At 40.0% G+C, this 23,605-nt stretch overlaps 1 protein-coding gene across 3 annotated transcripts in view; it reads right to left on the minus strand.

Annotated features, from left to right (window-relative positions):
• The window catches only part of pax7a (paired box 7a), a 43,636-nt gene extending 22,995 nt beyond the window's left edge, over window positions 1–20,641 (minus strand). Inside the window, exons 1-4 of one of the 3 annotated variants that reach the window (XM_080891072.1) lie at window positions 20,095–20,641; window positions 18,666–18,901; window positions 17,835–17,964; window positions 17,271–17,399 (exon numbers count right to left, since the gene is read on the minus strand). In XM_080891072.1, coding sequence (XP_080747198.1) covers window positions 17,271–17,399; window positions 17,835–17,964; window positions 18,666–18,901; window positions 20,095–20,182 — 583 coding nt within the window. In that variant the 5' untranslated portion in view covers window positions 20,183–20,641. Of the gene's footprint in view, window positions 1–17,270; window positions 17,400–17,819; window positions 17,965–18,665; window positions 18,902–20,094 lie in introns of all 3 variants that reach the window. The other 2 variants (XM_080891071.1, XM_080891073.1) reach the window with 2 other exon arrangements.
• Window positions 20,642–23,605: the final 2,964 nt, after the last annotated feature.

A 23,605-nucleotide genomic window follows, 5' to 3' on the forward strand; every position in this document is an offset into this window, starting at 1 on the left:
CCTGCCTCTGAGAGGGGCCCCAGAGGCTGTGAATGCAGAGAGCTGAGGGGGAGTGGGGTGTTGGTGGGTAGAGGGGTTAATCTGCACAGGCCACCTTGCTGCTCCTCACCCTGCTTTTCTCTGTCATTGGCCCAGGGCACACTGCTCATACACAGTGCAGCCAAAACGTATAAAATAGAACACAATATCACACCAAAACCATTCAGTCCCATGTGTTTCCATCTGCTGTCATTAAATGAATTAGAACACATTTTACATTACTTTTTAGGCATTCAACTAAGCTGAATTTTTGCTCGAGGAATATAGATACAGCACAAAGCCGTACAATCCAGGCCGACAGGGAAATTTTTGACAGCAAATATGCATTACCATTGCACATTACCATTATAACTGAATTTAGAAAATTGCATCATTTTCACCTCCTCTGCATGTCTATTCAAACTACATGGCCCTTTTCATTTCATGTCATAAAATTCATATTTTCATAATTTCCTCATTGAGACATTGACAAGGCTGCGTGATGTGCCAGTGTTGCTCCAGGCCTAGTTGGATTGCATCACGCACAGTCCAGAAAGTGTGGGAGAGGGAAAATAAAGAGAGATACTGAAGAAGAGGGTGCATGAAGAGATTTCCGCCTCTGACAGAGGCCCTTTGCCATTCAGCTCGAATAAAAAACTATGCTGCTCACCTGAGTGTCTCGCCTGCGACTGATTTGTTGTTTTACAGCTCCAATCTCCGCTCGTAGCTCACTCTAGTCAAATCTTTCAACATAAGTGGACAAAAGAATACTCAGACCTGGCCTCCAAATAACAACTGTGAGAACAAAAGAGCAACAGAGCTGGCGGAGTCTCAAGGCCAGCTCCAGAGTTTAATTAAACAAGGAATTATGGGATTATATGGAGACTATCATTACAGGCCACTCTATGAGTCTTCTACGAACATTTTTTGTCCCCCTGAGCTCATGCTCAATGATTCTCTGCGGATTACATGTGTCCGCAGGACATGAGGCCGCATTCATTAAATCAATTCTTCAGTCTTATCCTTTTTAATAAAGATTGATTCTTGAAGCACAAGCTCACTCCGCTGCAGAACACCCTTGAACATACAAAGTTGAATATGTACATACACCACATATCCCTTTGTTGGTTTTCATGAGGATGCGTACATCCATTTGGGCAATAACTTGCCATGACGACACTTGAGACCAGCCCAGCGGTCTGCGGATCACTTTCCAAAGTCACCTCTGTGTCCTACAGGGAGACGCCGGGGCCACAGCCGACACATTCTCAAGGGGTTCGGAAAAAGACACCAAAGTCTTCTCCTCCTCAACCGATTTTCTTGTCCTCCCCTTTGTTCGAGGTGGGGTTTTTTTTTCACTGACTTTATTTTGTCGCTAAGCTGATGTGGCAATCTTTGTCACATTTAGCACCCATTAGCAGGCAAATGACGCCTAAGCACCTCAGCAGACAATAGCTTGTACTTCTGCTCGTCATTAAGCCCCGCAGAGCCAACACATCTGCTCTCGTACATGAACCAGAAGCACGAGGTCAGCGGCCCTGCCTGTAATGAGTAAGGAAAAATGGAACACGGCACACGCTGTATGGAGCCAACTGGGAACGGGGTTGGATGTGAAACTCATCTATATGCTGACTATATTTGGGTGAGAGAGAGCCCGCCGCTGATTGCAGCGGAGTTGCAATAAAGGACAAGTCTATCCAAAGAGCGGAGGAATTAAAACGTGGTCTGAATATATGCCAGTTAAACACAAGCACGCATGCACGCACACACAAGTACATACAGAGAAAACAGCCACGTCTTCAGCTGTCTTCGATACAAAACACTTTAAAATCAAAATTTCATGTCTCCTTTTTCTCCTCACTTATTTGCCAAGGTGAACAGACAAAGACAAAATACGACTGAACAAAATCCCTGCAGGGCTGTCAAGGTCAATTCCTTAATGGTCTGTTCGGCACAAAAAAGGTACATTCTGATTAGACCTTTATATAATACGACTGCTGTAATTTCCATTCAAATGTTCGTGGGATATTGATAAACCACTCATGCCTTGTCTCATTGCTTATTGTGCAATTAGAATCTAATTATGTGGCATCCAGTGGGCACGATTAGTGTCGTGTACTCTCCTCCAGGGGCCCGCTGAGATTTTCCCTCAACATTGATTTAAAATTGTGCCCCATAATAAACAGGAATTAATCAGGTTTGCACTCTGCTTTGTCAAAGTAAATACCTGATAAAGATTCAAATTAGCACTGGTTAAACGAGATGGTTATTGCACAGACGGGTTTAAGGACCGACTTGAAGATAATACAACACTGATCTACAATATTACAAGTTACAGTCCCAAAATATGACTGATCTGATAAGTTTAAGAAGGCAAAAAGTCAGTGATACAAGTAAACACATCCTTACTACTGTGCAGATCAGCTGCATACATTTTATATACACCTATTTCTATTATTCTGTTTTGCAGTTAGTATTTTACCAACTGGGAAAATTAATCAGATTTTATTTATGATATTTTTAAGATTTATTTAAGATGTATTTATTTTGAAAAGCCATCAAAAAACACATATTTGTATTTTTTTTCTTGAGATGTTTCACATCCATGTCTATATCATTCAATAGGAGGTCTATTTAGAACAAACATATTTATTATATTTAGTATTTAGCAATTTTTCGTTAAGGTTTTAATGTGGGTTTGTTGCTTTGTAGAGTTTTGCTTTTATTATACGAACTATTGTTGGTATAGTGAAATAAGTGATGGGTGGTGATGGGTGGGGGTGGGGTCTATAGTACACGTGAAGCTTACAGATGTGAAGAACCACATCCTTTCACCTCAGCGTGACTTTGCGTCAGCGATGCTTTAATTCTGAGCAGACCTTTTAGATAGCACATTCCTCTTGGTCTTGAAGGACTCGAGCTGCTAGTTAATAGTTTTAAGGTTACTGTGAGGTTTAAAGCCTGCTCTCTTGCTTGATGCTCCTCTGCTGACCTTGCAGACAGAACACAGGCAGATGGGATCCTCATCACCCCGTTTCCTCAAAACTCGTCCTAATGTCGACCCCCTCCCCACCTACTCCTCCAGGGCTCCTCGCATTCTCCCTCCAAACCCTCGGACTCCTCCGGTCCTCCACCTTTACCCCCGAGACACTGAAGTAATCCTGATTAAACGGACAGCTGTCCAATCAATCCGCACAATTAACCACATGATCTGCGGGGTTACAGGTTTACGATACGTCATCCTACCAATAAACTTCACGCCCGCCCGGCATTTAAAAATCCTGGCCAAATTTGTGCATCTGATACGTTTAGTTGGTGCTAAAAAGCACAAGAAAAAGATAGCTCGGGACTGATAAATAAAACTATTTTAGAGCTTTTATGTAGAAGTAAAATATATAAATAAAATAATACTTTGGGGAAGGAATTACAATGCAAAAACAAAAGACCATTTTACCAGAAGATTAAAACTTTACTTTCAAAATCATAAAAAAAGGAAAAAAAATCATGGTTTTGCAGCAGTGCAGGTGCTTTATCCCCTATCTCACCTGTCAGCAGTATTAGCATCAAGTAAAGTGGCACTCATCCTAGTCAGGCTGTCTCTGATATCATAACCCATGGCCTCAATATCAGCCATACCTTTGCAAACTATCCAAGACAGAGGGACAAAAACAGACAGGGCTTTGGCAGTGCAGCATTAGCTCATAATGGCTCATTTTGAAAAGCATATTAGTTCCAGCATAATTACAATCAGGCCTCACGCTCTCTGTTTTGCAGGCATTCACAGGACCAGCCTGTGAGCACTGAGTCACACCAGTTGACTGTGACTGACAGCAGATTTAGTTAAAAATGGTGTTTTTTCCTCCCTCTTTTTTCCCACAGGACAAAAATAACACCACATCTTTTCTCCCTATTTATGTTGACTTGTTTATTTTGTGCCTACCTTTTGTCGTACTTGATACCGCAATTATACTTTTTGTCAGTCAGAGGGGGTGAATATCAAAAGGCCTAATTATGCAAACAGGCCTGTGATAAGAGGCATCTGCCTGAGATGGGATCTGCTATCTCTGACATGCATCTGTCTCTGTGCTGTCTTTGCTGCTCCAGGCCTGCATATAAACAGCCCTGCCTGTCCTCAGGACTGCATGCGATTCAACCACCAACACTGGAGTGGAGGGATGTTTCGGGGGCGGGGGGTGGATCGTGCAGCAACATCAAATAACTAACAACTTCCCAATTTGCATTTTTTGGAGAATGGTGCGGCATCTCTGCTTAATGCACTTGCCTGTTCATCCTAAAGGGGTTGCCAAGTTAAAGGAGGCATATGATTCAAGGCATTTACTGCAGGATGTATCTGAGATAGGAACCTCGTGTGAATACAAGATAGACGACAGCGATAACCAGAATGGTTTATAGACAGACGCTCTATGAATAATCTTTTATTCCCCCTGTAGTTATCTCCCCGCATGTGAAAAACAAATTCAAAACTCTGAAAGCAACGCATAACCTCGGAACAGCTCGAGTTTACTCGTTTGTATGGTAATAAAATAGTCAGATCAACACACCAAATAATTTATCAAAAGGCTGCATGTGTGGCAAAACCAGGTTAACTGCTCACTTGGTCGTCTGGTAATAGGCCAGAAAGCGTTATCACTTTTCTCCTTGTTGACAAGGACCTTCTCTGGGCAGTATTTTGACATTTAGGTAAAATTGAATCTGGATAAGATGTGTAAGTATACATAAGGACATGAAAATCCACCAGATATCTAAAATAAAATCATTCTTAGATCACCTTTATGGACAGATATCAGCGGTTTCTGTTTTGTCTCATGCATATCATACTGATTACTAGTTTGTAGCAAGTGGCTGAGGCCCATTGGCACTTGCCCCAAAATCTATTTCAAGTGGTAAGATAGCAAAGTGAGACCGGAAACAGAGCTCTAAGGTCTATAACGTTCCATAAAGTTATCTATTACTTTATAAAAACTTCAAGTGAACCCGAAGACTGTCCCGTTGTTGCTGCCAAGCGCAAAATCTCCTCCTGTCACTGTCAGGAGATTTAGGCTCTCTTACGTTGGCATTCCTCAGGAAAATTCCCAAACTTTTTCCTCTTGTCTCTCTGACAGAATCGCGCTCTTTAGGAGGCGCTTGAAAAAAAGAAGAGGAGAAAAAGGCAAAGGAGGAAGAAAGATGGAGGCTCTATAATCTTTGGCTCCCACAACAAACAATTAGCCCCCTTCTCTCTTTTAGAGGTGGGCAGAGGGGGGGGGGGGGGGAGGGGGGGGGGGCAAAAGAGAAAGCAGAGGAGACAGAGAGGGAGAAGCAGCGAGAGCGCTGCTCTTTTATGGCTCTTGTCATATGGATGAAGGCGCAGCGCGTCCATGAGAGCGCATGCTCACCTTCAACAACAGGGCGTCCACTGGGCCTCACGGCCTTTTCAGCCCGGAGAGACGAGCTCCTCAGGGGGCCATTAGAGCATGAATAGGGGCCTGACAGCCTTGTGCAGCTCTGCAGGGCATCCATAAACGCTGACATATTGACTCCCCATGCCTCTGCGCTGCCTGAGTGTGAAAGCGTGAAGGGCTTGAAGGGTGGGATTCTTTTTCTTTAATATACTGCTGACTAAAACTTGGATATTAGCTACAATATAAATGTTTGCTTATGACTTTAAGACATTCTGTTTCCACAACAGGAAAGTCTTATAACAGATAATTTCTTCTTTAGTAACCCTTTTAATGGGTAATTATTTGGGGAAAATGTGCTTTAAACACTGTGAGTAGTAAGTTTTCCTTATTCACACATCCAAATGCATTTGCTTATTTTCAAAATTTTCATTATTTTTCCTCCTGTGTCACTTTTAAGGAACAAAGTCAGATTACAGAGCCACGTGGACCCTTAAAGACTTTAAGCAGACAAAATGTGAACCCGGGCTCCTGCCACCTCTCCCTAGCCCACTAAAACTGAGCTTTGCACCAGATTTTATTTTCTGTCGAGCAGAATGTCACCGCCTGACCTCAAGTCTTTACTAATTGAGGTCACAGCAAAAGTAATGAAATTAAACGAGAGCACAAGAACATAAAAAAAGAGGAGCCCATGGGGGTCTCAGCCAAATGGCACTAGAGCCAGAGCCCCGTTCCCCCAGCAAAAAGCTCGAAAAAAAAAAAAAAAACTTCGCACGAAATCAAACAGTTACGTCTCAGGGCTATGAGCCAAGGTCTCCTGGAGGAACAAATCATTTTCTCAACAAAGCCAAAGAGAGATTACTGGGCACAGTATAGGAATGCACAGCGGACATTTTTATGCGCCCAAGGGAAGTTTCCTAATTTTCTGGACAAGGATGGGGAGCAAATATTGCGGAAAAGTTTGTGTGGCACAGAGGACATCAGGAAGGAAAGAAGAGTTGGTGAAAGAGAGGAAGATGGAAACTTTAACAAAAGCTCAAAGAATATTTCAAAAAGAAAATAAAAGTTGTTAAATTGCCACAGGAACATCTACATTTCTTTATAATGCCTGTCTGGCTGCTGATGTAGAATTGAAATATTATTTTAGAGTGAAAACTAATAAAAAGCTGTTTGATCCAAAAACCTTGGAGAATATATTATTAAAAAGGCAGTCGTGCTGTTCTCCACTAACATTTAGCAGGCTGCAAATAAACAAACCGTTACCAAAGAGCTCCTTTATATACAAGAACTTAATGAATATTTCCTGTAGAGAGCTTATTCTCTGGCCACAGTAAAGCATTACAGTGCTTGGCATAAATTTCCGAGAGCCCGCCATATTGAGGGGTTGTAATGTGCACAGTAGAAAAGCTTTTTATACTGAGACTACATATTCCCCAAGGAGAGAATGACTGACGATGCAGAAATAAGCCCATTAGTTGAAAATAGGGGACAACATTTGAAGTTGTTATTTTGACGGCTAGGACAGGAGCTCCACCCCACTGTTTGGACAACTGCTTTCACAGTTTAACTTAGTAGGGAAAAAAAAAACACATTTCTGATTTGCAACACTTAGGGAACATGCTTATTGTCTTTGTGGTTATGAAAAAAACATGCACAATTAAAACAAATGAATATTTCAGTGGCGAAGCACATCAAGAGCATAAAATGTGAAATGTTCTGGCCCTAAGTAGCATAGGCTAATGGCGATTTTTAAACTAGCAGACCATGGTCAATGCTTCTCATTCATCACTGAGGGAGAGCGCGGGTGCACTGTGCTAAACATAATTACTGTTGCACATTATGTGGGCTATTCCTGCATTGTAATAAAATTAGCCAGAAATGCTTTTTGTCTTTTCTAATGCAGCTCCATGGTAACCAGTGGATGGCCATAATGCGAAACACTGTCCCCGATCCGTGCCAGCTGTCAGAGTTTGACAACCTTAGCTGGCAAGGTGAATTGGAGGAAACTAGATTTCTTTCAGTAAATTATGTGGCTCCGACCTGCTCATCCAGTGCACAATTTTACATGGACATAATAAAGTCCGAGATGTCCTGATGTACTGAACACTCATGTTTGCGATCCTTCATTGTTTAGCACAATGACAATGGCTTAATCACCCAGACAAAGATCTATTTCTGCCAAAGGTCCTGCTTATTATTGCACCGTTCATCTTAAAATTTCTACTTCAGACAGGCAGAAAATTCAAGCGGACAACAGAGTTTTTTGTTCTGGGTTCCTCACAGAAAAGTGGCCTAACATAAGATTCAAATGCTGCGACAACATGATTTTTTTTAAGCTTTTTAAATTATATTCAATCCTTATAATAAATATTTCTAAAACACAATGGGCAAATTAAAGGTAAAGCTATAAAAATGTCACTATAATTGTAGTGTGTGTCTAACACGTGTAAAAACGCCGCAGAAAACGGCTTTCTCAGGCTTGAAAAGCTAACACAAAGGAAACGGCAACAGTTTCGTTTTTAAAATGGCTCAAACTCTAAGCGAAGCATTTCATCTGCTGACTGATATTTCCTGCGTAAGTATAATGCACAATTACCGGTGAAACTTCCACGATTTCAAAGGCCTTTGTCATTTAGCGACATTATCTGTGAGCCAGTTACAACATTTATGTTGTCTGGTAGATAACTTATTAAGCAAACTGACTACAATTTATGAAATTACATGGTTAATTATGTAGTGCCTAGAGCTGGAATGACAATAAACTATCTGTCTCCTTTGGCAGTCACCCTGCCAAGACAAAACAAAAACACATTTTTTTTACCTGCAGGAGAAATTTACAATAACATCAGTGTTTGTTTGTGACGTTTGGAGCTTTTTTTTGTCCTGTAAGTGGCGTGATGTCCAGATGCCATTAACGCTCACGGTGACTTTACTGTTCACTACCCTTGTTTATGGTACTGAAATGAAACCAGCTACTCCAGCGATGTGTAGAAAAAACAACTGCACCAACCAGGGTTTTTATTCTTTTTCTTTCTTTTTCTTCTTCTTCTGGAGGCCAGGTGGAAAGACACCAACAGCACATCTCAAAGCAATTAAATGAGATTTCTCTCCCATAACAAATACAATAGGTTTTCCCATTAAAACCTTTGAAACGAATCTCCCCTGCTGAGAACACTTGTCTCTCCTTGTGGCATGGCTACGAATCAGCACTGAAAGATAAATAAATAGCCTTTATAAAAAAAACATTGGCCTTCTTGTCAGGACACATACCCACTCAACACTAGCAGCAGTCCACATGTCAACTCATTCCCTTCCCATTTCCTCTGCTCTCCTCGCAAAGACACTCCTGTCTAATGAAGTAGAGGGACTGCAATCCCACAGGGCTAAACACAGCTCTGTCATCCCTGAGTGTTGTTTCCCCTCTGGACAGCCCAGTCATTGTCCACTATGGAAGGTAATACTCACCATTCAGGATTCATTACAACACCAAATCTCTGAATGAGCTGCCCACTGCAAACACACAACTGCCCGCGAGAAGAAATAGGCCTCCTAGGGACCCCCTGCCAAACTTAATTGGATTGCCAATATGGCCCACAGACGTTTGAGAAGTCGAGAAAAACAATGGAGCAGAAAATAAATACTCCAAAGCCACAAAGATGACTCCACTTGGTAAACTAACACAGTATTGATCTTCTTCTTCTTCTTTTTTTTGTTTGTTTAGAAAAGCCTCATCCCTGCTAATAGCTGTCTGAGAGTGTAATCTCCCCCTTGTCCTCCCCCTCCTCTCCTCCCCTCCACATTCCCTATTATGTGGCTCCTTTCAGAGAGCCCCAAATAGTTTAGGTTCAGTGTTGCACTGGGGTATGGGGCATGGGACTGGGGACCAATTGTTTGCTAATGTTGACACCTGCCAGAGCAGGCTTGGTCTATTTGGGGCCCGCCAAGCTGTAAACTGGATGCTCCCCCTCTTTAGCGAGATTAAGTGTGGGTTGCTGGGGTCACAAATCACTGGACTCCCTCTGATGTTGTGAGGCACAGAGCCAGAGACTAAGAGGGCTAAAAGAGAAAGCTGAGGAGGGAGGGACAGAGGAGGGAAGAAGGATAAAGAGTGACAGTCTATTGTTTACTGAAAAGGAAGGGAATAATGTATCTTCTTGAGTGTGCGTAACCACTGTGCCCCATTCAAAAAAAAAATATATCAACGGTGAATCCACGTCAGCCTGCTAAGGCACTGAACAGATTTCTGCCTTGTGTTTTTGTGCCCCTTTTTTGCGGTGCATTGTTGGTCAGAAGCTTTTTGTCTGAAATTGTCTCAGTTTATGCATTTTCTGCCCAAAAAATACAGCATTAGTACTAAAAGAAAAAACGTACTGTTTGAACATAAATACAGATGATATGCTTTGTAATATACTTTTGTTTCTATTGCAATTGGATTCAGGGAATCTAAGAATATGTTAACAGGTATTTCCATATATATATATATATATATATATATATATATATATATATATATATATATATATATATATATATATATATATATATATATATATGTGTGTGTGTGTGTGTGTGTGTGTGTGTGTGTGTGTGTGTGTGTGTGTGTGTGTGTTCTTAAAAAAACAACAACCCCCACACACATATTATACAAAGACACAGAGAAAACCATTGGCTATGACAGACAGTGCCCAGCTCCTCCTCCTCCTCCCTTCCTTTGCAGATGTACATTAATGCAAAAAAAAGGCAGAGATCTGAGCTGCAGCAGAAGCACCCTGTCTCCCTTTAAAACTGCTGCTGTCCAGCCTGATCGTGTCAGTTTGAAGGCCCCTATTCAAAAGTATTCATGCATCTGCCTTTGAGGCACAATAGCAGCTAGTTTATAAACTGTCTGCCCAGGCACCCAAAGGCTTTAGTTCTTATTGTTTTCACCCCCTTAATAAACTTTTTGGAGGAGTTCATCAACTTGGCTGAATAGCCTATGCAGCAAGTCTCAAGACAGAAAATAACAGACGGGCCTTTTCTCCTCCCTCTTCTTTCTCTCTTCCTTTTCTAGTGGCTGTTCATTTAACAATGGTGAGAGTAGGCTGTCAGACATCACAGAGCTTTTAACCAATACAAGAAAAAAAAGATTTTTTTTAAAAAAAGAAAGAAAATGCAGTCTCTTAGAATGGAGATGGAAGACAATTGCATTTTTCCATTCCAGTCAGCTCCAACAACACAATAAGATAAAATGTTATATGTAAAGAGTATATGTGTGTGCGCTCTTGAAAGAGCAAAAATTGTGCTACTTTTTTTTTTTTTAAAGAAATGAGAAACTCCGCTTTAAGCTTTAAATGCACGTCCGTGTTTCTACAAACAGCGCATATAACTCCATCAAAAAAATATTAATTAACTTTCAGTATCTCTAAATTTGCCTGACACCTGTTAGACAGCCAGCACAGAAATTATGGGATGCAATAAAATGTAATTTTGGGTGTAAGCCATTAATCCACTGTTATACCTTTAAACTCTGTCGAAAAAAAATTAGCCAAACTTAAAAGTCTTTAATAGATGTCTGCTCTAATTAATTTCATACCTAATTAAAACAAGGCTAGAGTCCATGCACGCTGGCCTGTTTAGCCCGCTGGATGGCCATAATTGAAGTAATAGCGGAAAAAAGGGGGTGCTGCTTAGAAATAAAAGCCCGCAGCGGTCCAATTCAGCAACATCCCCATCCAACCACGCTGCCCACCCCTCCTCCCCCTCCCACCATCTGACCCAAAAAGGCCTTATTGGCTGCCCCGGACCAACCACCTACTGTTTCCCACCGATGCTCTCGGTGCGTTTTAACACCCTAATTAGATGTGACAAGTTCAACGAGCTGGTTTCAGAGGAGGAAAAGCTGGTCAGGTTATGATTTCCGAGTCAGACTCACAGGGGACTCTGCGGACAGCTGATTCCTGTCAGCCTCATTCATCTTCTTCCAGCCAATTAAACATTAATGCTAACAAAGCGCTGGCAATTTGGAGAATACGTCAAGCCCCTAAAGTGGAAATGTAAATGTTTTTGAGGCGATGTCAGGCGGGCTGCTGCTGACAGCAACGATACTTTCAATGTAGTAATAATAATAATAATAATAATAATAATAATAATAATAATAATAATAATAATAATAAGTCGGTGAAATTTGTCACATTCTAAACGGGTAATTTTTAAAAAGTGCGCTTTTTGCAGTTGCTTCCGTGAAAATACCACAATGTAACCCTAAAGCGCCTCAAATGTCATGAAATCCATCACTCCTGCATTATTATTATATAAAGTTCGGGCAAATTGACATTTTAAAACGACGACAGTTGTTTAAAACCGGCTCTAAACCTGCATCCGTTCGAGCTAAGAAAAATTATTAAACCACAATCAAAAAAGGAAGTCAAGTGCATCAAAAAGAAACCCCGGAGCTGTACGAAAGAATGGAAATTCTTCCTCGGAGTTTTTAAACACCTCCACCTGTTGACGTGACCGTGTGATGCACGTGGTAGAGAGACAGAGAGAAGGGGGGGAAGGAAATGAGGACAAGAGAGAGGAAGAGAAAGAAGGCAAACTTGAGCAAAAAGAGATGATGAAAAATTGAGACTCTATTTATTTTGGACCAGAGCCCCGCGGGCACTGCGCAGGTTCTCGGAGCCCCATAGTGAAAATTGGCGGAATAAAACACAGACAGAAATGAGAGACGCGCTGAAGCACCCTACTGTTGTGACAGGATACCTGGAGGGCAACGCTTCCTCTTTAATTTGTCTCGTATGGCTCGAGACCCCCAACCAGACATTCAATCCTCAGAGTCAGCGTAAGCCTACTGAATTTAATTCTCGATGGTGAAATTATATGCTATAATTAAATATCATATCATTTAAAAAAATGCTCTGTGGCATAGAGGCATCTTATCGAATTGGTCTTCCTCGGCTTCCTCGTTGTTATCACATTAATAGTAACAACATCTAAAATGGGCCTATCAGCATTTGCGGGGGAAATTGCGGGCTAAACAAAGGGCACCTATGGGCTTACAGCTTATATTCTGATATTTTCGAGCAGGAAATGTTAACCTTGAAATGCTGCTATCTGCGCCTAACAATGTGTGATCATAACCCCATAAATGAGGGGAGAAATTGAATCCTTTTAAGTTATTAAGCAGGAAAGGATTATAAACTCGTCTTTATAAATGAGCTAGAAATCCCCATGTCTTCCTCTGTACACTTTTAAATTTCCCACAAGAAGCTGGAGAGGAAAGATTGCCCCTTTTCAAGAGCCCCACAAGAGATGGAAAAACCATTTTTGTACCCAGATAGGAAGTCGTCCCACATGGTAAGCGCCACTTTAATTAATAGACAGCCTTGAGAGGTATCACTGTCAGCTTGGATAATGGTGACAGAGCTAGTGTTTGTGCTTCCATGAATATTTCTCATGTGATCAAAGTCAAATGTCAGCAGAGAATGAATTTAAGCCTACTCGATTTTTTTTTCTTATTTGCAGCCTAATGCTTTGGACACTTAAAGCTCCTGACACCGAAATGTCTCGCCGGTTTGGTAGGCCTACAAGCTTAAACTGAACTCCCCTAAAAAAATGATGCAGCGCTCAAATATCCGCTCATACGCAGCGCAGTTTGCTGTTATTATGTTGCACGGTTTGCTCACGTTACCTCGCTGGAACCAATAGACCAATTTGTAACAGTGTTTGTAGCGCTTGTCATCAAGTCTCGCGATATGTCATTAAATAACAAATTACACCATAATCTTTGAAGGAAAAAAGGCTGATTTTTTTTAAAGAAGGGAGGGGTGGGGAGTGCATTGAAATAGTGACGGAAATGCGGAAATGTTTCTCTTTTTTTGTACGCTGTTAATTTTAATTTCTAAATCTACAATTTTAGCACATTGCTGATACCGAAATGGAAATTTGTCACACTAATGACAAAATGACGGCGAGACGTCGTTAACAATAATGGATTTACATCATGACCAAGCTATGGGCTAAATGTGCTCATCGTTCATCTATCTAAGGTGTCGATATTATTATTATTATTATTATTATTATTATTATTATTATTATTATTATTATAGTTTATAAACAGTCACTGAAACCTGTTAACCTACCACTATTTGGACTACTGCAGTCTCGAAAGAAAGGTTAGAAAGGTACTTATGTGTATTTTTAAATTTTCTTTTTGTGTAAAAAACAAACAAAACAACAACAACAACAACAACAACAAAAAACCCAGAGGTGTCCGGGTGTCCGGACATCTTAAAAACAATTCACAATGTATATTTTCTAAAGAAATGTTAAAATTACCAAATAAAACTTATACAAATAAAACTTAATTATTGTCAAAATAATTACTCTTTATGATATTTGCTTTCTTACCTTTTCTTTTATTAAGCTAAAAATGGAAAAATGAAATTGAAATATCATTACTTTTATTTTTGTACTGGAAATAAAAATAAAAATAATAAGAATAATAATGATGATGATGATGATGATACTACTACTACTAATAATAATAATATCGACGATGTCATGTCTTTCAGCTCCTGCCCCCTTTATAAGAGATGTAGGCCTACCGATGTAAATTCCAGTGAAATGTGGCTTGAGTGGCTGCGGGGACAGGGGAGGTTAATCCGAGTTTAATGCAGTGAAGCACAGCGCAGGGTCTGGGCTATGATGGGTATGTTATCTCTCCCCAACATTTGGGTCTCCCTCAATTTCCACCCAGCCAAATAGCTGCGAGAAAGTGCAGATGGAGTCACTCTCAATGCCTGAGGAAAAAACGTTATTAATAGCTAAATAACTTCCCCATACTTTCACTGAATCTCTCTCACACACTGTTCCAGATGGATTTGTTTGAAGTGGTCTCTCGCTTCATTCCCCTGTCCTTCTCATTCAGCACGGCTTTAGACCCGAAATATAGCTACATTATATTACCATACACTTAGAGACTGGGTGTGCGTGCACGAGGGCGCGCTTCCCTGTGCGCGCGCACACACGTGCGTTTGTGATGTGGAAAGCGCAGAGAGGGCAGCTTTTCACATTTTCATCACCATGCAGGCAGAAACTATTTTTCCCCTTGTTGTTTGTTTGTTTCTGTAGCAGATCACATGCAGGGTACCTGGCATTGAGGGGTAAACCTGAAGAAAACATGTTTCCGTCGTAATTAATGAAACATGCCGACTTATAACTGAAGCTGAAAAGGAAAAGAGACAATACGATCCACATACTTTTGAAGGAATGCAGTATGCGACTTACATTCACTGGATTCCAAATTGTATTTCACTGAATATGGATCTATAGTAACAGTTAGAGCCTCCTCTTTCCCAGTCCCACCTGGCTGTTTGGGCTGGTCTGGCTTCCTCACACCTCTCCTCTGCTCTGTCACTTTCCCTCCCCACTGCCTTGAAATAATCCCTTCTGACATCTGTTTAATTACACCGAGGACCTCAGGTAATCCTGCGATTTGCTGAAATGTCCATCGCGTGTCTGCAGCGCATCTAACGGTCAGTTTGGATGCATCAGTGTGGCAGATTGACGCCAGGCAGCTGATTCGCCTTCTGATTCTCACCGGGGTGGCGCAAAACATAACGATACCCACGTTTGCGCACAGCGGTCTTTAAGCACCTTCTTGCGCGCAATTAAAACCCTGGGACTGATTTTAATAGCCGTGCGTGACAACTGAAGTGCGCACCTTGGACTGGAAATTTGTTTCTGCACAAATTGTGGGATGGACCAGGATCACCACTCCAAACAGTTATCAACGACAAAAGGCCCTAAAAGCGAGACTTTTCCGGCGGTTATGCGCTGAGGTTTGATTGGTTTATTTTCAACTACAACCTTATGAAAACAAACAAACAGCTGTCTTCATGCAGCAAATAAAATCTACATTATTGTCATGTGGTTAGGACTTTAAATACACGTTTAATAAAGCTAGATTAAAGCTGGGATAAATCCGTGATGTAACCTCTGAGAAAATCAAATGCGCAGACCTAATAAACAAATAGATAAATAAATAAAGTCTTAAAATCTGGATAAGTAAACGAATAAAAAAAAAATCTCATGAATTTTGTGCCCAGGGCGAGCCACTGTGAGCTCCGCTCTGAGATGAAAGTGAAAAGAAATAAAAGGCTCTATTTAATCTGCTTTAAACCCCCTCTCCACATAAGGGCTGTGCTTCAACTCGGAGAGTGAGGGGCTGATTGGGGATAAATACATTTCTTACCATGCCTGCGAGCTATTACACCCGGCACGAACACAGCCACCTATTCAGCAACCATCGTTTCCAGTGCTTACTCTAATAAGTATTAACATTATTAAATGCCATCCGGTTGCTGGTAGTCTAAACTGCATTACGCAGAGGGTGCGTCTCTTTTTATAGCAACGTAAATCAACCCCAATTTAAAACACGAGCAGCGGTAAGGAGAAAAAATAGAAGCAGGAGAATTATGTCTATATTGTGCACCATCAAAAAAAAGAAAAAAGAAAAAAGTAAATAGTCAATAATTACGCGAGGATTTTGCAGGTAAGAACTTCAAAATGCAAAACGTGTGCATCAGTTGTGCGCATTTTTTTTTTTTTTATCGTTGTAATGATAATAAAAATTATTACTATGGTCATTTTGAGACTGCACGTTTTGCGGCTCATCTATATGAACATTGGACATTTTTGCAAGAAAAAGGTTGTTTTTTTCCCTAACATTAGCGCGTGGTGTGAAAGAAAAAGAGACCGTTTTCACGCTATCACTTGATTCTTCTCCAACGGACCATTATATAAAATTACAAAACTATCTACCAGCGGGGCGTACTGAATAATTCATCTCCTTTTATGTCTCTTCTTGCCCTTTGTCCAAAGTTTTCGCTCTCTCTCCCTCTCTCTTTTTTTAAACCAGGTTTTTGAATAAGAATGGACGGACCCATACTCTCCTTTTCGCTGCCCTGCTTTCCAGGATTTGCTTTTGTACATCGGACCCTTCACTTTATAAACCGCATCAATAGAGGGGAGGGTTTTTTTGCTCGTAAAGTTCATCTTCAAGTTTGAAAAATTCTTCTTGGCCGTCCCTTTTTTTCTTTTTCTTTTGTGATAAAAAAAAAATCTATTTAAACCCTTTCAGACGTTTGATTCAGACACTGTGCATTTCTCCCGCTTTCATAGCCAAGCGTAAAGAAATAATAGCAAAAAATAAAATATGATAAAATCAGAAGATCATGTTAAAAAAATACCTGAAATTAAAAGAAATTTCCCCATGATTCCATGGTCTAACAATTTCATAATTAATATACATAAAACAAGCTACAAAAACGAACGTATCCTATATAACAGGATATACCCAAAATCCTTCGAAGTGCCTCATAAATACGGAAGGCGCTGACAGCAAATACCTGCATCGCTTTATTTCCCCTCCTAGCAGCATCAGAGCAAATAATAATATGAACACTGATTTCCACTTTAACTGACAAGTGGTGAAATGTCGGTGAACTGACATCGATTGTGAAATGGGTCAACTGTCAGCTGTCGTTTAGAGGTCGTTAAATGAGTGAATGAATGAGGAGGAATTTGCTACACAAATTAATTTTCTGCAGTTAAATACCTTCTGCCAAGGCTCTCATAAATAATTGAGTGAATGAACAACTGCTGGCTCGGAGTTAAAAGCAGGAATAAATTCACTCCGTTTAGCTGCAGCTCGGGTGTGGGACAATTTCCCAAGAGGACGTGAAGTAGGAAGTCTATTTAAAACACTTGCTTCCTGATTACAAGGTTGAAATTTACTCTAAATAATATAAATAATAATAATTTCTTATTTCAGACATATACAAAAGGGCCATATATTTTCTGCTGTTAACTTACATTTATCACCGAGGATGCCATCGATGCTATGCTTTGTTTTCTTTTCTCCATCTTCATCCTTCTTATCACAGTCATCCTCGTCATCTTTTTTGCCAAATCGGGCCCTCAAAACGCGGCTGATGGAGCTCACTAATGGCAACAAAAAGGTAAACGGGTGATTAGCCCTAAAACCCATAAAAGAACCATAGTAATCCTATCATACATTTTTAGAAGGCTATACCACACAAAAATAGCACAGCAAAAAAAATAAAAAATAAAATAAAATAAAAAAAAGTTTTACATGAAGCAGCAGAAGCGCTAGGAAAATATTTTAAAAGTGTTTTACTGTATTAAAGGTAAGTAAAATTACACTGTAATACAATGATGGGAATTTACTATGGAGCACTGAAGCCACATTTCAACGGGATGAGTTTTTTCCTGGGTCAAACAGCTGAAGGTGCGCCCTTTATTATCAGTAACTGAAGCTTAAAACGTGGGATTCAAAGTGATGTTCATTCAGAAGTGATGCTGCAGTGTTCGCTGGTAGTAGGGAAAAAAAGTGCAGCTTACCAGATGAAGCCTCACCTGAAGGAACTGTGCTTCTGTCGCACACCCCGTCCTTCAGCAGCTTATCCCGGATCTCCCAGCTGAACATGCCCGGGTTTTCTCTCTTGTACTCTTCGATCCGCTTCTCCACGTCAGGCGTTGCCACCTGCTTTAGGTTTGAAAAGGTGTAAAAAGGAGAGGGGGAAGACAAACGAGGGGAAAAGAAGGAATTTCAGTTTTAACCGAGATGTGAAGATATTTTTGTTTTAGTCCACGAAAGATCAACGAAAAGATAATACGAACGAAATCTAAAACGAAACTCTAAATTATGCTAAATAACTCTAAATTATATTATTAATAATTTTAAAATGTAGGATTATTTTTTAGTCGGGATATAGGCTTATGCAGGCAAAGAAACAGAAAACTGGCTAATCAGTGAGACATTTTTACGTCACCCTATTCACAATTTTATAAAGCTAATAACCAAATATAAGAAAAGAAAAAGGTATGAAACACACCACAAATATATTGTGGTTAATCAGTATTATATAATTATATCATTATAAAAAAATAAATGTTTGCTTCTCAATTTTTTTCTTTTAGCTTTTATTTTGTGTCATTTTAAAATTAATATTTGTATTTATTTTAGATCTTCATGAACCCTATAAAAATGTTGCAGGTGTGTTACCCACCTTGAGAAAATTATTATTATAATATTGCACTTCATCTACAATAACAACACAAACATCAGGTTTGAGTTCACTCAGGTGTCATGCGCTTTTTGCCACTCCACCTCCCCACCCCTCCCCACCCTCTCTCCCATCCTCTTGCTACTGTGACCCATTTCCTGGACCGTGGACCCCCACTCACCCTGGGCTTGCTGCCTCCTATGGCCCCGGGACGGATCGAGCCGGTCTCTTGGTACCGGCAGAGGATCTTGGAGACACAACCGTGAGAAACTCGCAGTTGTCGCGAGATTACGCAAGGTCGGATGCCGTGGTGGGCCATCTCCACTATCTTGTGTCGGATGTGATTTGGCAGGGGCCTCCCGTTGATGAACACTCCGCCAAGCTGGTTCACCCTACCCTGGCCCAGAGGCGTGGATACTGCGCCACAACAATAAACAATAAAAGTCTCAACAAACAACACAAACAACACAAACTACACATCACGTTTCCTGTGGAGCTTTTGCTCTCTTCAGAGTACACCAGGCTAAAATTTTACTATAGTCAAACAGCTGCATATTTGTCATGTTCCTGACTTTTAATGGGACGTAGTTTACACACATTATCATATTATACATTTTCAAGAAAGCATCGTGCCAAATTCGTCCAGCCTTAGTCTGGCTGACAGGATGCTTGCAAGGCCACTTCAGGATCCAATTTCACATTCAAGAGACACTAAAGAGGGTGACACTTCTCACCTTGATTATTCCTAGTCATGCTGTACAAATATTGATGTGATCCTTTGGGCCATCTCTTTGCTGTGTGTATTATTGCCATTTCCAGCAGCCAGATACTTGAACAAATCCCGGAGCTCGAGTAACTTGCGAGCTACGTGGTTTTTGTACATTTCAGTCCAGAGCACTTGAGCACGAACTGGTTGTAAGGGGAAAACTGTTTCCATAAATGCATGCAAATACAAAATGATCTCCTTTTTTGTTTCCTCCCTCCCTTTCCCCCGCCATATGTTCAGACGACTTGAGTGTGCTGGGCATCGCAGTTAAAATAAATAAATAAATTACCAATTAGATTGCTTTGCGTGTGTGTGTTTGTGTGTGTACGTGTGTGTGCAGCCATAAAAGTTAGAGCACTAAAAATGCTAAAAAAAAAAAAAAATACAATAAAGTAGCTTAAATTAAAAAGAAACTCTACATTTAATAGTAAATTTAGAATATTTTTTATTTTAATGGAAGTGAAAAAATAAAACAAAATAAAAACGGATGCATTTGTCATTATAACAAATATTTCATCCACCATAAACAACATTAGCAAGAAAGATAATACGTTTGAAAATAGATTCAATATAGAAGAAATATAGTGTCATACAAAACACACACTTCAGAGTGACTCAACGCAGGAACATGAGGCTGGAGTACCGTTGACCATGACTTCGGGTTAACTTTCATCAGCACTGACTGGAGGCTCGTATTTGTCCACCCATCTTTTTCTTCCCAGCATGCCGCCGATAACAAACTGTGCTCTGTGTCACTACCACGGTGGAAGCTGACAGAGCGAACAGCCGACGATCTTTATCAGCTCGAGTTCAGATGTTTTACACGTTTGGTCATTTTTCTTACCTTCCAGGGGGAAGCCGGTTCGGGGGTAGTTCTGGCCTGGCGCAGGGCGCACCATCCGAGGCACTGTTCCTGGTAAAGTAGCCATCATGTAGCTACACAGACAAACACAAAACCGGGGTCTGCTCGAAACTGCTACTCTTAGAAAGTCCAAGCCAAAAAAATAAAAAATAAAATAAGATAAAAAAAACCCGGAATGTATTAAAAATGCTGAAAACAAGATGCTCTGCTGCTGTCAAATCCCAATCCCAGGCGGAGAAACTGGACTAGCCCTTCTTCCACCGGGGGAAAAAATAAAAGTGATGCTTTCCTCTGCTGCGATAGATATGCCAAAGAGAGAGAGAGAGAGAGAGAGAATAAAGAAAGCATCAAATAAAATCTAAAAAATCTCTACAAAGGAAAGTTTGCAAAATGGATGATTTGCACCCAAAGTATCTGCGGTAGATAAAATGCAGTGTTATTCTTTTTCCCTTGGTGTAGTTTGGATTCAGTGTAATGTCTGCTGGCTGGTTGGAAGTAGTTTAAGTGGCCAACTTTCGTGCATGGCGTAGGAGGAGACAGCCGAGCGCTCCCATAGGCTCACTGCCCTTTCTTTTATGGATGAAAGAGAGTGGGTTTAGCCAGGAGCCGGTCGACCAATCAGAACAACACATTCCACTTTTAATCCACTGCTGCCTCTCTCATAAGAGCCCGTACACCCAAACCAGTTCAAAATGTTAATATATCTAAATGTTATTGTAAAGCAATCTTTTCAAAGTGTGGGGCTGCCTTCATCACACCCAGCTGTCTAACCCTGTGGAATATTAATATTTTTTTAAATTACAACTTTCTTTCTTTCTTTCTTTCTTTCTTTCTTTCTTTCTTTCTTTCTTTCTTTCTTTCTTTCTTTCTTTCTTTCTTTCCATATATAAAATATATATACATTTTAAAACACACGGAAGGCAAAGATAGAATTTCCCACACAGAAAAATTACGATTGTTACGTGAATAAAATAAATTCAAGCCTTTGAAATATTTACCATGTTATCATAATATTTACCTGTAAACAATCGACTATTATTACATATTACAAATAAAAAATATGGCAAATCACGACAGGAAAAATATCTAAATGAATTTACTAAAATCATGTGTTCGATAGTGGTATCCATATGCAAAAGTTACTCTTCCATTAATGCGCTGGTTTGAATTAAAAAAGAAAAAAAAAGTCGGGCCCAAAATAACCGAGTTAAGGACTGAAGGTGTGTTTTCTGAATGGACAAAGTGCGCTACAGCTCAGCGAGGTTTTGAGTGTGAGATGCTTTTGGCTTGTTAACCTTTCAATTAAGTAAATGTGCGCAACATGAACATCTAAAACGCTCCTATATAGCCTTTGTGGTAATTACAACATTTGGATCGACCCGCTATTGACGACAACAGGTTGACTTGACCCGCTGGAGTACGCACAAGCGTAATTGCTCAAAAGGTAATTGTTTAAAAAATAATGCGCTATGACTATTAAAGTGGAATAGAAAGAGCACATATGGCAGGAAAGAAGAGGTGCATGTGTCAACTCTGTGGGCCCACCGTGCATATAAAATTGTGTGACAATTGCCGTGGAAAACACTCCTGGTGGAAGGCAATTTCACAAATAATTTTAGCAACAATTAGGGAGTGTGGAGGGGTGAAATGGCGATTTCACATGCAGATGTGCCGGTGGGAAGGGATCTGGTATCCTGCCGAATAGCTATGACCCTCACTCTCCCGCTTTGGTTTGCTTCACATGGGACAGAAAAGCACAAAGAGACCGCCTCACCCTCCTGGGAAGCTGCAAAGAGCACTGGATTAAGTCAAGCATCAATCATGTGAAATCCAAACAACAGCACATTTCTGTTACGGAAAGCGTGCTCTTTCACAAACATTTCCACCTCTCAGTTTCTCTCTCCGAAGCCACAACAGGTAGGCTTCACTGTGTTTCTGAAATCACACAGACACGCAAATAAAGCTAATAATCCCGCATTCCAAATATCATTGGTTCACCACCACCAAGTCTAGCCTCTGTTATGATAATTATTACAAGCCTGATAATAATTTGCTATGCAACTGTTTATAATTACACCCAAAAGAAAAGCTGTAGCAGAGTGCAGAAAAATTTACATTATCATGCATTTATGTGTGATGATGATCAGGGTTTAATATATATATATATATATATATATATATATATATATATATATATATATATATATATATATATATATATATATATATATATATATATATATATATATTTAACTACACAGGTGTTTTTTCCCCTCCGGGTTATATCCTCACATTTTTTTAATGTCACAATTTGCAGACTCACAGTAACAATTTTCACCCAGTTAAAAGTTACACTGCCTTATGCATTGATAGCTTGCCAGGTTTATTTGTGCAAAAGGAACACAACAAGCTTGCAAAATAACACACAACTTAAGAGGTGAATAAAAAAGCGAAAGAAGCAGGTTTAATTCTGTATTGCACAAGGAGAGCTGTGAATCATATGAACAGAATCAGAGGTGTTGAAGAAAGATGCTGATGTATATTTATTTATTATATATACACATATATATACATATATATGTTTATGGCAGCTTTGATTTAATTTGACCTCTGGTGATACAGAAACTCTGTCACACTGTGGTAAAGATTTTGAGTATTTTTAATAGTGATTTTCATATTAGTTTAAAATTATTATCAGCTGCCATAAATATGGCGGTAGCATGTCCACTAGTGGGCGACTGCCGCTTCACTACTTCTAACAAATGATTTATGAGCAAAAAAGGGACAAAAGCAATTTTCTGAGAGCGTCATGTTGCTCCAAACAACAATTTTGTAGCCCTAATGCATGCATGCATTATGCATTAAGTGGAGTCTGACTCATGCTTGTCCTTGTCACACCCTAAACTTCATTTAGCCTGGTTGTTTCTGCAGGGTTTAGCACAGCTCATATAAGTAACTCTGTCACTTCAGTTTCCTTTTAGCGGCAGCAGACAGAAAAACACTTCCTCTCTCTCACGATATCGTCTCCAATCTTATCTTGATCGGGACCACTCTTCAAACACTTTCCTACATAGCCTCTCATTATTTGTGTTATGGCAATTACCAAAGTTTCTTTTTTGCTTGTAGGTGAAGACTCCCCCACCCTCCTATCTACACGTATTCTCTCAATACACGGCATTTAGGTTTCACATTGAGGCACACAAAAGAGAAAACACCTTTGATGAGAGGCATCGCCAATTTAGGCTTTATCTGCTCCTGAGCTGAACAAAGTCGATATAAACATTATTGTTATTTAGATTTTAACAGTTCTTTTATCTTCCATTAGGTGAGTGTGGTGAACACAGCAAACGGTGTGCTGAATATATTTAGATTTAGATTATTTTTTTTTTTCAATATCTGCTGCTCATTCTTTTTTTTCTTTCTTTCTTTTTTTTTTAAATCATGTCTGTTTATAAGGAACAAAAGAAACTCAAGACTCAAAATTTGGAAACTA

The sequence above is a fragment of the Rhamphochromis sp. 'chilingali' genome (genome assembly GCF_963969265.1).
Source record: "Rhamphochromis sp. 'chilingali' genome assembly, chromosome: 9".
Classification (NCBI taxonomy): domain Eukaryota; kingdom Metazoa; phylum Chordata; class Actinopteri; order Cichliformes; family Cichlidae; genus Rhamphochromis; species Rhamphochromis sp. 'chilingali'.